Below are 13,567 nucleotides of genomic sequence, written 5' to 3'. Positions count from 1 at the left end.
TTTATCGATACTCAAGTCCATATGATTAGCCTCAGTAGACAAAAGCCGACATTGCTTCGGTGTCTTCAGAGACACCAAATCCTTGTCATCTAATTACACTAGCAAAAGCCACACGTATTCAAAATACGCAGAAAGTATTCATCTATGTCAACAAAAACTGATTTCTACGATAGAGACATCTCGCCGCCGTCCAAAGAAGCTGCAGTGGGTGACTGGGGTGAGGGAAGACCTGTCTCTGCATTGATGAGTCCGGTAGACTGGAATTGAGCGTTAGCTTTTTTCATATAATTCGAACCATGAAATGGGTGCCCACTTACTGATAGTGCAGATATGATCGCTCGAACATTCTCTTTTCCATCGGCCCCGATGCCAACTCCCCAGCCAAGCGAAGCTCCATCCAACGTACACTCAACATAAGTCACCTTCCGGGTGGCCTCGGAAATAAACTGGTCTTTGTGATTTTGAACGGGACGCACATATCTACCCAAGACCTGAGAGATATGCAATGCAATATCGCCAACACTTCTCCTTGCACAGGTATCCAGATTCATGCTAAACTGGGCGCCATTGATCTGTCTGACCCAAACACGAGAGTCCACCTCCCCAACTGCATATGTGCGTAAGAACAAATCGCAAACTTCTCGCTCAACAAGAGCTCGGCTGACACGTTCTGATTCAGACTTAACATACTTCGAAAAAACACTGGCCAGTACGTCTGGAATATTAAGCTGGAGCCCCTGCCGAAGGACCCATGAGACCCCACTCTTACCACTCTGACTATTGATACCAATTACACAATCGAATGTCAAACCGACATCCGCCGGGTCAAGAGGCAAATATGGTATACGCCATGTAGGTTGCACATTGGACTCTGCCTCAGCCGCAGAATACTTTTTCAGGCCCTTACGAATCGCATCTTGATGAGATCCACTAAAAGCACGGAAGTAGTAGTCGCCTGCATATGGGGCACGAGGGTGTATGGGCAACCCAGTTATTTCTTCATACACCTGACGAGCACGAGGAAGAATTGAAAAGTCCAGTCCAGGATCAATTCCTTGTGTCAGGTAGTTGAGGCCCATAGTAACAAGATCGAGGTTCCCGGCACGCTCACCATTGCCAAAGAGACAGCCTTCAACTCGATCTGCGCCAGCTAAGGTGCCGAGTTCTGCAGAAGCAACGGCGCAGCCGCGATCGTTGTGTGTGTGCAGTGATATACAAACCGCGTCGCGGTTGGAAATATTGCGTGAGAAATACTCAACCTGATCAGCGTATACATTGGGTGTATAAGATTCCACGCTGGTTGCCAAGCCAAGAATAATGGGTTTATCTGGTGTTGGCCTCCAGGCTGCCTTGACAGTCTCTGCAAGGCGTAGTGCGACTTCGGGTCGACTGTTGCCAAAGTCCTCAAACCCAAATCCGAAGGACCAATTGGTCTGCGAAGAGGCATAGGGGTCATCCTTTGTTATTGACCGGAGGTATTCCACGCAAGTCCTCGCGCGTTCCAGCAAGGCTTCCTCACTGGCTTCGAAGATGGTTTCTTGATAATTGTCACTGGTCGCCAAGAAGGTGAAGATGATGACATTCCGAGCACCCCTGATACTTTCAACAGCTCGAGCAAGTGTATCCTTCCGACAGGGAGCGATGACCTCGAGAGTTACATCGTCAGGTACCACTCCTGATGAATCGGCGACGCTTCTTGTGAACGCAAATTCTGTTTCCGAAGCGCAGGGAAATGATATTTCTATCTGCTTGAACCTCATTGCAAGAAGCAGATGAAAGAACTTCCACTTTTGTTCAAAATTCTGGAGTCAATTTTCAGTACCATTGAACCTTCGTGGCATCAAGAATTTTACATACCATTGGGCTTGGGAGTGCTTGATTTCCATCGCGAAGATCTGTCGATAGCCAAATTGGAGCCTTGTCTTGTGACTTTGACGGCCATTGGCGATCGGGCAAGTTGGCAATTGGCAACCTCTTGTGATACTTCTGGGCAATATCACTTGTGGAAAGAGGCATCTTGGATTTGGTTATATTCGATCAACCCAGTCCGAGCTATTATTCAGTTGGATACGGTTTTAAGGACATGGGATGTTCCGAGTTTGATTTTCTGATTTAATTCAACAGAAAATGCCCATAATTATGATGTCAAGGGTATTATTGCTGATATCAATTAGCTTCTATAAATCTTCAAACCCAAATCCGCCACCCTTAACTGGCAACTGCCCAATAGAGCTGTCAATCGGTTCAAAGTACACTATCCAAAACATTCGACAAACCCAGAGGCCCCTAGCGGAACCTTGCTGCAAACGCAAATATCCATCGTGAAAGGATATTTCTTCTTGAGGCAGTATCTGGCAGTCAAAGCTGAATAGGCCGATCGACCTGAAAAAGTACCTGGTCGTAGCCTAGAGATTGATCGACAAAGTTTATGAAAATAGTCCGCACATGAGGGGTAATATTATAGACTATCAATTGTAGCCAGAATGGTGGAATTGGCGCTCTCTACAAAGTACACAGTAGCCAATGATCAATCGGTAACAAAAGCATGTTAAAATGACTGCGGAGAGGTTTCTCAGCTGCCCAGGTGCATTTCGTCGTATTTAATCCACGAGGTTACACAGATCGACGGGGTAACACAGCTGAGATCGACGTGCATTCAAAAATTCGTGTTTTACGTACTACGTAGTCCGTGTAGCGTAGACTCATGATGACTGGTGGACTCCGTAGGCCCAGCCAATCGTAACTACCAAACACTAGCGGGGCACAAACATTTGAAGCAGTTGAGTCTAATGCAGTAGCTCATATCGCAATGCACGTAAGCTGCATGTGTTTTTCCAGGGGCTTGATCTACGTAAACTTCAGGCAGCCCTGTCAAATGTGAGAGGTACCTAGCAGATACGCATGCAAGAGGAAAGTATGAAGCTTGAGATTTTTGATATTATCTCAGCGGACGCGCAGATTCCGATTGTTCTCCGGAACACTCCACTCCAGACCTCGGGAGTTCATGATATTCCAACCTTCACTGCCCAGGTGTCTCACCAAAGTGCTTAAATACCGGGATTATTTTACATACCCATCAATAGTACGAGTACTGTACGTGTTTATCTCAGGTGACGCGCAACTTGAAGCCAATGGAACGCGTTAATTTCAAAATTTACCTACCCCGCAGTTGAATTAAATACAATAAATACCATACAATACTATTATCGATCCCCCATGTAACAATGGAAGTATTCCACAGACGTCCCTACTTCAAGCTGCGCGCTAGGCACTTGTTTTGTTTGCTGATCGCATCATTAGACCTGAAAGATTAGCACTTAACTTTGCGATCCCAGGTAGCATAGCTGCACCAATGGCTTGATACGTAAAGTTTCAAAGTATGCAATGAAAGTCCGAGTCGTGATGCGGCCAATGTGCTAGTCTGCAAGGTACAATTGGCAGTTGAAAAGGTTGTGAGCATACCTAGGTAATTCCATCGACCCGAGTGCTTCAATTACTAGGCATTACGATCAGAAAATGTTCAAGTTGAAGCAAACTTTTAAAACTTGAAGTTGCAAGATCTGCACACATGTATGTTCAGAAATATTTGTGATACCGCCGGACTGGCTTGGGTTACTAGGAAGTGGGGGGAAAAGCGCATGAGGTTCCAATATTTGAAGGTTCAAGTTATTCATAGGACACCAACAAATGGATGAACTGAAACATACAAACTCTCAGATAGAATATTTGATAGCGGTTCAAGCACTTGACCTACTGCGGAGCACCCATCAATGTGTCTAATGGCGCTCGGAAACTCCTATCTTCTCGCCCACCATGTAGCGTGCCATGGGATGTTGCGGATCTTCAACAGCGGAAATGGAAGCTTGGCTCGCTTTCTCAAAAACAAGAGCAATATCTGAACCGCCATACTGAAAGAAAGCGAGCTCATCTCCCTTGCGCAATTTTTGACCCGTTTCCACACTCAATTGTACCGACGAGATGTGGCCCATACCAACCGGCAGAATTGCCACTTTGCCAATTTGTGTATCCAGAACAACCAGTCCCCGTGTTTGGCACCATTGATAACCCTCCTCTTTATCTCGGTTACTCTTTGGACGTCCTTCTACGGCGATTGCCTCTAGCATTGCCTGTCCATTAATAACACGGGCCTCAAGGACTACGCCATCGAGTGGTGAATGCATGCGGTGATAGTCCCACGGGAAAAGAAGGGAATGCACAAATGTACCGCCGCGAAATTCATCCTTAAAGATACTGTCTTGGAGTAGATCAGAAATCCGCCAAGAAATCCCTTTGAAAGTGACGGTACCGTCCTGATCATCGATGGGCCAAGAATCCTGATATGCAGAATCGGCAGGGCTGACAATCACGGTAGGATCTTCGGGATTGGCAATGGGTCGGCATTCCGGTCGAACTCGGCGAGCAAAGAACTCATTGAATGTATTCCAACCACCTTCAGGTATAATGTAATCATTCAGGTTATGCTTCGGACACGCAAAGAAAGTCGCCAGTGATTCAGAAGTAAGGGAGGCAGGAGTATCGAGAAATTCTCCCAGGCTGCGTGCATAGGAAACGAGCCAATTTGACATCCAAGACAGAGGAACATGCGTTGTTTCCGGACTGATCTCTGTCTGGAGGCTGCGGACAGCTTCTTGTTGGAACAGGAAGTAAAAGACTCGAACGCGCTCGAGAAGTTGGGTCGCTGTGACTATTTCGCTAGGAATCCAAGTCAAGAGAGTGTCCATGTAATCGAAATAGTCATTCAGGGTACGGATGCTGTACTTCTCCATGTATACTGGCGCTTGGCTGATACAATCAGCAACAGCAGCCTGAAACATGGATTCCCAATCATCTTGTTGATGGATTTGATCGACGAGAGTCTGAACAATTTTGGAGCGTGCCGCCATTTTGGAATGCAAGAGCTGAGAATAAGAAGTTGTAAGGTTGATGGGGAAATTGAAAGCTTTCTCTTCGCAGGTGACACCGAATTGAAGAATATTGAATAACTGCTGGGATTCTCGGAGAAATACGCAACACAAAATTCAATGTCCATTATTTCACGAGTGGCACGGACGTACCCTGCTAGTATGGGGTAATCTGAATGAATACTCATTGGCTTCATGGTAAGAAGCGAGTGCTCTGTGCCGTGTCGTCTACCTAGTCCAAGTGAAGGCGCCTAGGACTCGCCAATACAGTTAGCTCATTCGTGTTCAATATATGCAGGCGGTGCAGAATGTACTAGCACCAAAATCTGGGGATGGCACAGATAGACTTGGCTGATGTACAGCTCTCAGTGGCTGATCTTGTCACGCAAAGGCACAGCTGAAGGAGACTCTTGCATAAATTATGCATGAAAGTGGAGATCCTTCAACTCAGCTCCCACCATCAATTCAGCTATCGATCTATCCACACCCCACACCGCCACGTCCGGTTTTCACTTTCTCAATCACGCAAGAAAGAGAAAAAAACAAGTGCCGAAATGGATAGAGCATAGCGGGTTAGGCGTCACACAGTTTCCACAGCGGATTGCTGAGGCAGTAAGACTGTAAGGGGCTAACTCGGAGTTACATTTGAAGATTCACCGCGAGAGTGGCTATTGATGTTATGGCTATGCCAGGCAGGATTGGAAGCACAGCAAGGTGCATTTCCGCTAATTGTTCTGCATAGTGATTCATAAGTATGTTATTTATTCAGATATTACCGAGTACTATGCTCTCATACACTGTGTAGACTTGGGCCATCGCTTCCATCAATATGCCCTCCGTGATCCTGGTTTCTCTGCTTCTTTTCATTTTATTCTGTGTCAAACCTTTTCTTTTCCCACGAACCGGGAAACTACCCTTCATTCCATTTCATCTCTCACTTTATGATGCAATTCGTGGTGTTGGCAAAACTCCCTTCTATGATAACCGTCTCCGCCCACTAACTGAGAAATACGGCGCAGTGTGGTATTGGAGTGCAGGTAGATGGGTAATCCTCCTCACAAAACCCAATTATCTCACCCGGGTATTCAAGAATGAACAAATCGTTTCAAAGGCCGGTTTTATCAAGAAAGTTCCATGGGGGGGTTTTCGCCAAACTAATGGGTGAGAACATCATCGACGCCCACGAGGATGAATGGAGATATATTGCATCGGTGATGAAGCCGGGCATCCAGCGAACTTTTAGCATCGCCTCATTGGTGAAGAAATCCCAAAAGCTTGCAAGACTTTTTCTCGAGACCCAGAGGCTCAACGCTCCCGAGAATTCAGGAGTTACTGTGGATCCATTGACGCACCGCTGGTCTGTTTCCACGTACTGCGAGTATTTCCTTGATGTTGAAGTAGAATGTCTGGAGCGAAGTGATGTGCGACTGGAAAAACTCATGGGCAAAATGGGCGACTCTGTGATCCCACTTGCTCCGTTGTTTACCGAATTTCCCATTATTGAGCGGCTTTGGTGGTTATTTCCTGACCGTCGTCGTGCCTTTGGATATGTGGATGAGATCGAGAAACAATTGGTTGCATACACGGAACAACACATGAAAATCCCACCCTCTCCTGAAAACGCGGACAAAATGATACACGGACTACAGCGCGCCCGTGCAGAGGGGAGTCTATCCGAATATCGCTATCGCTCCAACCTCAATATGTTGTTCGTTGCAGGAACGGAAAATATCCAGATAGCACTCACATCTGCCATGTGGGAGTTGGCAAAGAATTTGGATCTCCAGAGCGCTGTTCGTGACGAGGTTATAGATTCCTTACCTGGTACATATTCTGGAAAAGACATCAATAATCTGCCACGACTGACTTCCCTCTGCCTCGAAACCCTCCGCCTATACCCACCTCTCAGTCAGCTTGTTGGCCGGTACGCACTAGATGACATGCCTCTTGATGAGGAAAATGTGATTCCTAAGGGTACATGGGTTGGATGGAGCGCATATGGTGTACAGACAGACCCAAATGTCTGGGGTCCACGAGTGAGGGAGTTTAATCCCTCACGATGGGGTACGACCATCGAGCAGATCAACGACGCTTTCCGCATGCACCAGGCAAAGGGCAATTTTATTACATTTAACGGGTATACACGCCGGTGCTTGGGGAGTCATTTCGCTCTGACTCAGTTCAAGGTTGTGCTGTGTGAGCTTTTGAGGGCGCTCAAGTGGACCAGAGATCCAAGCTACAAGCTGGAAACTACAGTGGTATGTTATTCTTTTTGACTATCATGACCTGATGGCTACTAACGAAATCTCAAGCGAGTTTTGATGGGGCCGTCGAAGTCCCGACTGATATTCACAGAGCTGGGCGATGAGCGTAGTTAGATACACAAGCATTACTAAAGCCTCCCACTATTTATGATTTACTGTGTATGTAGAGTAAAAGAAAAAATATGTCAACACACGATTTTCAAATTTTGAAAACAGATTGATAGCATGCCTCCACTGGCGGGGCTGTGTTACTCATAGTCCTGTAGTTTTATGCAACTCAAATCACAATTTTCAAAACGCGAACACACTGCCTGCAGTTAGCACTATTCGACTCTGCACCGGGTTTTTGCTTGTTTGCCCCGGGCAAGAACTTCAAATAGATCTAAACCAATCATCCTGCAGGTCTCAGCCGCAGATAGTCTCAATTTTGTCACACTTGCGGTAGTGATCGCCACTGTATCATGTAGATCACACCTCGTTCTGCGGGCATGCATTATGAAAAAGTCTCCCCTACTCCATGATTGAGCGAGTGCCTTGGGAAATCTTTTCTCAACAACGTCCAGCCAGAATGGACAGAACTGAATATCCATGGGGTTACAGATGGCGCTCGTCCTCAGCCTTCATCATCTCCACCTGCATTCTCGCACTCTTTACCGAAACCTTTCTGTACAGCTTTATCGTTCCAATCGTGAGTTATATGATTGAGAGTCGACTTCACTTACCATCATCCCGAACACAAAGATACACCACAGCCCTTCTCACAACCCATGGATTCTTCTCGATTCTCTCTCCGCCGATTGTTGCGCATTTCGCAGACAAAACGCCCGATCGCAAGGTACCATTGATTCTTTGTCTAGTGTTTTGCACTATAGGGACATGTCTAGTAGCCTTCACTCCATCAGGTGCGCAGAACGATAGATGATCGTCTCGGTACATACTGACTTTCTCATTTCATAGTATGGGCGCTGTTCCTCGGGCGAATCCTTCAGTCGATCGCAGGTTCTGCAGGTTGGATCGTCGCCTTCTCCACACTGTCAGACAATATTGCACAAGAACATATGGGAAAAACAATGGGGCTGGCGATGTCGTTTGTTTCAGCTGGCATAATGTCTGGGCCGACAGTTTCAGGAGCATTGGTGGAAATCGCGGGATACTGGGCTGCCTGGGCCGTACCTTTCTGTTTGCTTTCCATTGATCTTGCAGCTCGACTCATCATGCTTGAAAGACCGCGTGTTGGAAAACAAAAAGATCGGTCCATAGCCCAACAGCAAGATGAGGCGCCACTCCTGCCTTCGGAGCCTAGTACTGTGGGTTCGGAGATGGCCAATTCGCGTGGGTTCTACTGCATTATACTGAGCGATGGCCGCGCAGTTGTAGGCCTCCTTAACACATTTCTCTTCTCCGCCATGCTCTCTGCCTTTGACAGCACATTGCCGCTTCATCTTCGCGACGTTTTCAATTGGGGAAGTCTCCAGGCTGGGTTGGTTTTCCTGACAATTCAGCTCCCAGGCCCTTTTTTAAGTCCTTTGGTCGGCTGGCTACGGGACAGAGTTGGAATACGGTATCCGACAACAGTGGGGTGGATTGTAGTCTCATTACTACTTTGGACATTAACAATACCTGGAAAAAGAGGATTCGAATGGGCGAGTCCTGATTGGGCAGGCAAACAAATGTTCGTTGCAACAACAATCGGATTTGGTATGACAATTCCGTTTGTTCGCGGAGTGGCGTTACTTCAATTGATGAGTGAGTATATTGTGAGCCCGTGTGGAAATTTAACGAATTCTATATCTAACCGAAGCTAGGTGTTGTGAGGGAGATTAGTGCAAAGAATCCTTCCATATTTGGCCCTCATGGAGCAACGTCGAAGGTGTTTTCCAGTGTTGAGATTGCATTTAATGTTGGAACAACAGTCGGGCCTCTGGCGGCTGGCTCATTAACAGAAGCGCTTGGGTTCACTTATACCAACTCTATACTTGGTAAATATACAGATCCTTCAAAATGTTCCGAGCTTACTAGTGCTTATTCTTTTCTCCAGCAACCGTCGCCCTCAGCGTTGGTGTATTCTCCTTTACCTTCTTCGATCACAAACCTTCAGCCGGCGAAGGAGACCCCAATCAGAAAGACCCGGTCTAAGGCTTCTCTAACCTTCGAACAGATGCGTCCTTTAAGTTGGGTCGTGTTTGTTGCGTTGCGAAATCGATTCTTCCAAGACTCGGATCCCCCACTTACTAGTAGTATATATATCCGAGTCGGTATATGGACCCATATCACCCGAGCGGATGAGCTACTACTACCTAGGTATCAATGTCGAGGATTGACATTTTTCCAAACTTGAAGGATGTGAGCTGAGATGCTTAGATGCCAGTGCCTAGCTCCGAGCGTATGCTTCAAGCTCCATTGATTTTGGCTTAGACTGGTCTTTTATTGGTCATAGCAACCTTGGAATTGCTCGATTGATAGACCCGTAGATGATTCTAAAAAATGAATTGTTTTATACAGCGCATTAGCCAACCTCTATATTTACAACCACACATATAAAATTTTACATGCACATGTGCATGGACTACATGCATGCAGATGCCAGTGTATGTCCACCGTGACCGGGAAGAGGGTCAGAATTATAATCCAACCTTCCAGGAGCTCAAAGCTTTGCCTCTCGCGCCTCATTCAACTTTGCAGGAAGAAGTCTGCGCAGAATCTTACCGGTCGGAGTTTTGGGCAAGGTCTGCAAGTGGAACACACCACCTCTGAGCTTCTTATAGCCAGCAAGCTGGTTATCCATCCAGCTCCTGACCTCGTTGAGGACCTTCTGTTTCTCAGCATCTGCGAGGCTCACCTTCTCAGGCGTGAGGCTGACATAGGCGAGGGGAACCTCGGTCGCTTGGGCATCGTCGTAAACCGCGCAGACGGCCGCATCGATAACATCTGGGTGACGCAGCAGCATATCTTCAAGCTCAGATGGGGCAATTTGGAACCTAAAATGCATGTTATGAGCTTGTATTTGTACAGCTAAAGTAAGCTTCATCTTACCCCTTGTACTTGATCATCTGATTCGAAGTTAGTAACATGCTCTGTAAGGGGCCAAGGACTTGAAAAGATCTAAATACCTCCTTGAGACGGTCGGTGACCCAGAAATTCTGCTTCTCATCAATCTTCAAGATATCTCCTGATCGGATCCATCCATCGGTAAACGTCTTCTTTGTCGCTTCACTATCGTTGACATAGCCCCTGTGGATATGGTTAACAATGTCTCAGTGATAAGGTCCGGATAAACAGAAATTGCTCTTACATCATGACCAGCGGGCCACGAAGCCAAAGTTCACCTTCCTCGCCAATGGGAACATCCTTGTTTGTCTTCGGGTCGACGAGACGCGCCTCACTAGACTCATGTTAGAATCGGTCGCATGCACCATTAAGGAATTTAACTCGACAATGTGACATACATTCCTGCGAAGAGCTTGCCAACGCATCCGAAGGCTTCTTCATCCTCATTAATCTGGTGGATAACTCCACCGGAACATTCAGTGAGTCCATAGCCCTGGCAAACACTAGTGTGAGGGAGACGTTTCTTGAGCAGGCTCTGGACAGATTTCTGATGACATGTCATTAGCATAAACCTCTCTCTATCAAAGGTTCAAATTCAAAGTTTACCTTCAATGGAGCCGCGGAAATAACAATATTCTTCAACGAGGACAGATCGTACTTCTGAGCAACGGGAGACGCAGCAAGAAGAAGAGCGACTGGGGGCACAAGGTGCAGATCGGTGACCTTCATCTCACTTGACACACGGCAAAAGGTTTCCAACTCGAACGCTGAAAGACCGGCATAATGGGCACCAACCCACATACCGGACACAACGGCCAGACTCAAGCCGTAGCAATGGCAGTCTATAAATAAATAGTGTCAATGATGGTATCGCACCGTCTCAAAACGACTCAACTTACAAGGCGCAAAGAAAACTTCTCGGACATTTGAGTTGACTCTGTCCGGCATAGACGCACGCATGATTATGCTGTTCATGACAAGGTTGTATTGAGACAAAAGAACTCCCTTCATCTTTCCAGTTGTTCCAGAGGAGAAGCAGATGGTGCTGGGTACATCCTTGGAGTTCTTTCCTGCAAGATCGTATGGGGGAATGGTCTCAGAGTCTGTCTGACCAATGATATCATCTGGGAACTATATGGCTATCAGCCTCAAAACACTTCAACATCAACATCGAGTGTTACAAACCTGCGGCAGGTTGTCTACCTTGCAACGAATAGTCAGAACCTTGGGGTTCACAAGTGATTGAGAATTCAGAGCGGCCTGGATTGTGCTGAGCTTCTCCTCAATAGTCACAATATGAGTTGGTTTGGTGATCTTAAGGATATGCGAAATATCGCTCTCTGTTGCCGAGGTATTGAGAGGTCTAAATCAATGATCAGTGACACTCCTCATTTCTATGACTCGAGGAGCTTACGCAAAGATAGCACCCGTCCACCAAGTCGCATGAGCGAGAAGAACAAAGGCATTCTATACTTCAAATTAGACTCCCAGCTAGCACTCGAAGGATCGGCAGGTGAGTTCTTACGGAATTATTGACCAATGCCAACAGAGTATCTCCTTCCTTCAGTCCCAACTTGGTCTGCAATCCCCAAGCAGCACGACCAGCATCTCTACGAAGAGAACCATAGGTAATGGTTTCATCAGAGAAAGTATCGGTATGAACCACCTTCGACGCATCTACGTCATCAGGATTATATTGTGTCATGAACTGCGAGATCGACAGATCTGTCGCATCATGAATCGCAGTTACCGGTGACTTGTAAAGAGCCATTTTGTAGCAACTTGAATTGAAGATATAACAATAATGTAGTTTTATAGATGATACCGCACCTTGTACACACAAAGAACGGGTATGTACTGAACACTGAGAGCAGCGAGGATGGAATAGTATCTTTGAAACGCCTATAAGTAGCCCCCCTCGGGGCCACCCCTTCATGTAAATAGTATGCACCGAGCTCACTTCGCCGGCAACTCTCGGATCGTTTAATTCCCGAATTGACAGCTAGTTCGAATACCGCGTGAGGCTAGTTCAAAGCTAGTACCCGCGTCAAATCTTTCAAATTTCCGCCCCACGCCACCTTTATAAGCTTGTTTGGAGGCGCAACGCCTCAAGACCACTTTTCAGACGCAGTCTGTGCGAAATGTGGGAATCGCATTGACTGTGTGGATGGAGACTCATGGAGTATATCTGTCATTTTGGAAGTTTTCAATTTAGATAAATTGAATTGAATATTGCAGAGTCCAATTAGGGGCCGGATTTGGCGCAGACTCATCATCCGCCATCTAATTTACCACTAGTATTATAGACCCGCCGCGGGAGCTTTGAGGAAAATATTCGAAACGACGAACTATTGTGGGAGCTCGTTCTAGATACTCTATTCATCTGAATTCATTCGTTGATTTTCAACCCCTGAGTCAAACATTGAATCCTTCGACCCACAACCGCGGACATGGATTTCACGGAGTACAGCCCGTTTTGAACCACATTGGATTTTCATAGAGTAGGAGATTCTCCGAGCTCTAGCTTTTATTCGTCTGAAAAGGCCAAGCGAATCCTTTCCTGTTTTGAATCCGCGAACACGCAACGCAGTTAAAGCTGTTGAGTTGAAAATTCCGACCAAAGCTCATACAAAATCTGCCGAGGCGTGCAGGGCGAATGCAAACTTCTGGGGTATAATGCACATTGAGAATATCCCCAAGTCCAGTACATATACCCGTGCCCAGGTGGACATAATCTCATTGTATGCCCATGAATAAAGTAAAGCCTTTTCAGAACCCTTTTTGACATGAAGAAGCGCACAGGGTCAAGCCATTCTATGAACAGTGCAGGGGCTTGGCCCCAGACGGCAGGGATCCACGCGGCAAGAACCTTGCAACGTTCCAAGGAAGTGCAAATCTGAATTCACAATGGCATTGAAGTGTTATTTGTGCGGGAAAACCAGAGACTCGGGAATTGAAATAACATAATGAAAATTTCAGGAGGGGATTTCTCCTATAACTCCAGATATCAACTGTTGAAAGTTTCGATACCTGTCAACTCGGAACTCACCCCTGCATACATGAAAACTCAGATGCATATCAATTCCTGTTCGGACTATTTTTCACGAATAATCTACCACCGTTGAATAATCGACAGGGGCCAGACTGTGTTTTGCCCCCACTTAGTACGATGTCGCTATATCCTTAGCGGTTATAGGATCAAAAATAGTCAAGACCGCCACTGACGAGTAACGTTAGTAAACTGAACTAGTTATGGAGCAATTTTAGAGTCCCACCGTACTCCGACATTATCTTCTGAAATGACCAATCATCTTTTTCACTAATTGCGATCGT

The 13,567-nt window shown here is 46.4% G+C and overlaps 5 protein-coding genes across 5 annotated transcripts; 2 read left to right on the top strand and 3 right to left on the bottom strand.

The window, feature by feature from the left end:
• Positions 1-164: 164 nt before the first annotated feature.
• N7483_012545 (uncharacterized protein) lies at positions 165-2,016 on the bottom strand (the record flags this gene model as incomplete). Its single annotated transcript, XM_057095972.1, has 3 exons — positions 165-257; positions 318-1,802; positions 1,858-2,016. 3 exons carry the CDS (start codon positions 2,014-2,016, stop codon positions 165-167), a joined length of 1,737 nt encoding a protein of 578 aa, XP_056941943.1.
• Positions 2,017-3,776: 1,760 nt separating this feature from the next.
• N7483_012544 (phosphatidylserine decarboxylase) lies at positions 3,777-4,904 on the bottom strand (the record flags this gene model as incomplete). The annotated part of the gene is made up of 1 exon (XM_057095971.1): positions 3,777-4,904. One exon carries the CDS (start codon positions 4,902-4,904, stop codon positions 3,777-3,779), a length of 1,128 nt encoding a protein of 375 aa, XP_056941942.1.
• Positions 4,905-6,079: 1,175 nt separating this feature from the next.
• Positions 6,080-7,300, top strand: N7483_012543 (sporulation-specific N-formyltyrosine oxidase Dit2; the record flags this gene model as incomplete). The annotated part of the gene is made up of 2 exons (XM_057095970.1): positions 6,080-7,180; positions 7,235-7,300. 2 exons carry the CDS (start codon positions 6,080-6,082, stop codon positions 7,298-7,300), a joined length of 1,167 nt encoding a protein of 388 aa, XP_056941941.1.
• Positions 7,301-7,754: 454 nt separating this feature from the next.
• Positions 7,755-9,322, top strand: N7483_012542 (MFS transporter; the record flags this gene model as incomplete). The annotated part of the gene is made up of 4 exons (XM_057095969.1): positions 7,755-8,088; positions 8,144-8,951; positions 9,002-9,165; positions 9,225-9,322. 4 exons carry the CDS (start codon positions 7,755-7,757, stop codon positions 9,320-9,322), a joined length of 1,404 nt encoding a protein of 467 aa, XP_056941940.1.
• A 508-nt stretch (positions 9,323-9,830) lies between these two features.
• N7483_012541 (AMP dependent CoA ligase) lies at positions 9,831-12,005 on the bottom strand (the record flags this gene model as incomplete). Its single annotated transcript, XM_057095968.1, has 10 exons — positions 9,831-10,164; positions 10,220-10,236; positions 10,297-10,417; positions 10,479-10,568; positions 10,633-10,781; positions 10,841-11,076; positions 11,134-11,365; positions 11,420-11,597; positions 11,649-11,701; positions 11,760-12,005. 10 exons carry the CDS (start codon positions 12,003-12,005, stop codon positions 9,831-9,833), a joined length of 1,656 nt encoding a protein of 551 aa, XP_056941939.1.
• Between the last annotated feature and the right edge of the window lie 1,562 nt (positions 12,006-13,567).

This window comes from Penicillium malachiteum (genome assembly GCF_028827825.1).
Source record: "Penicillium malachiteum strain IBT 17515 chromosome Unknown utg000005l:1.0-9002435.0:326005.0-9005861.0, whole genome shotgun sequence".
NCBI lineage: Eukaryota > Fungi > Ascomycota > Eurotiomycetes > Eurotiales > Aspergillaceae > Penicillium > Penicillium malachiteum.
The sequence above is the reverse complement of the archived record's forward strand: the minus strand, read 5'-3'. Positions and strand labels throughout refer to the sequence as shown.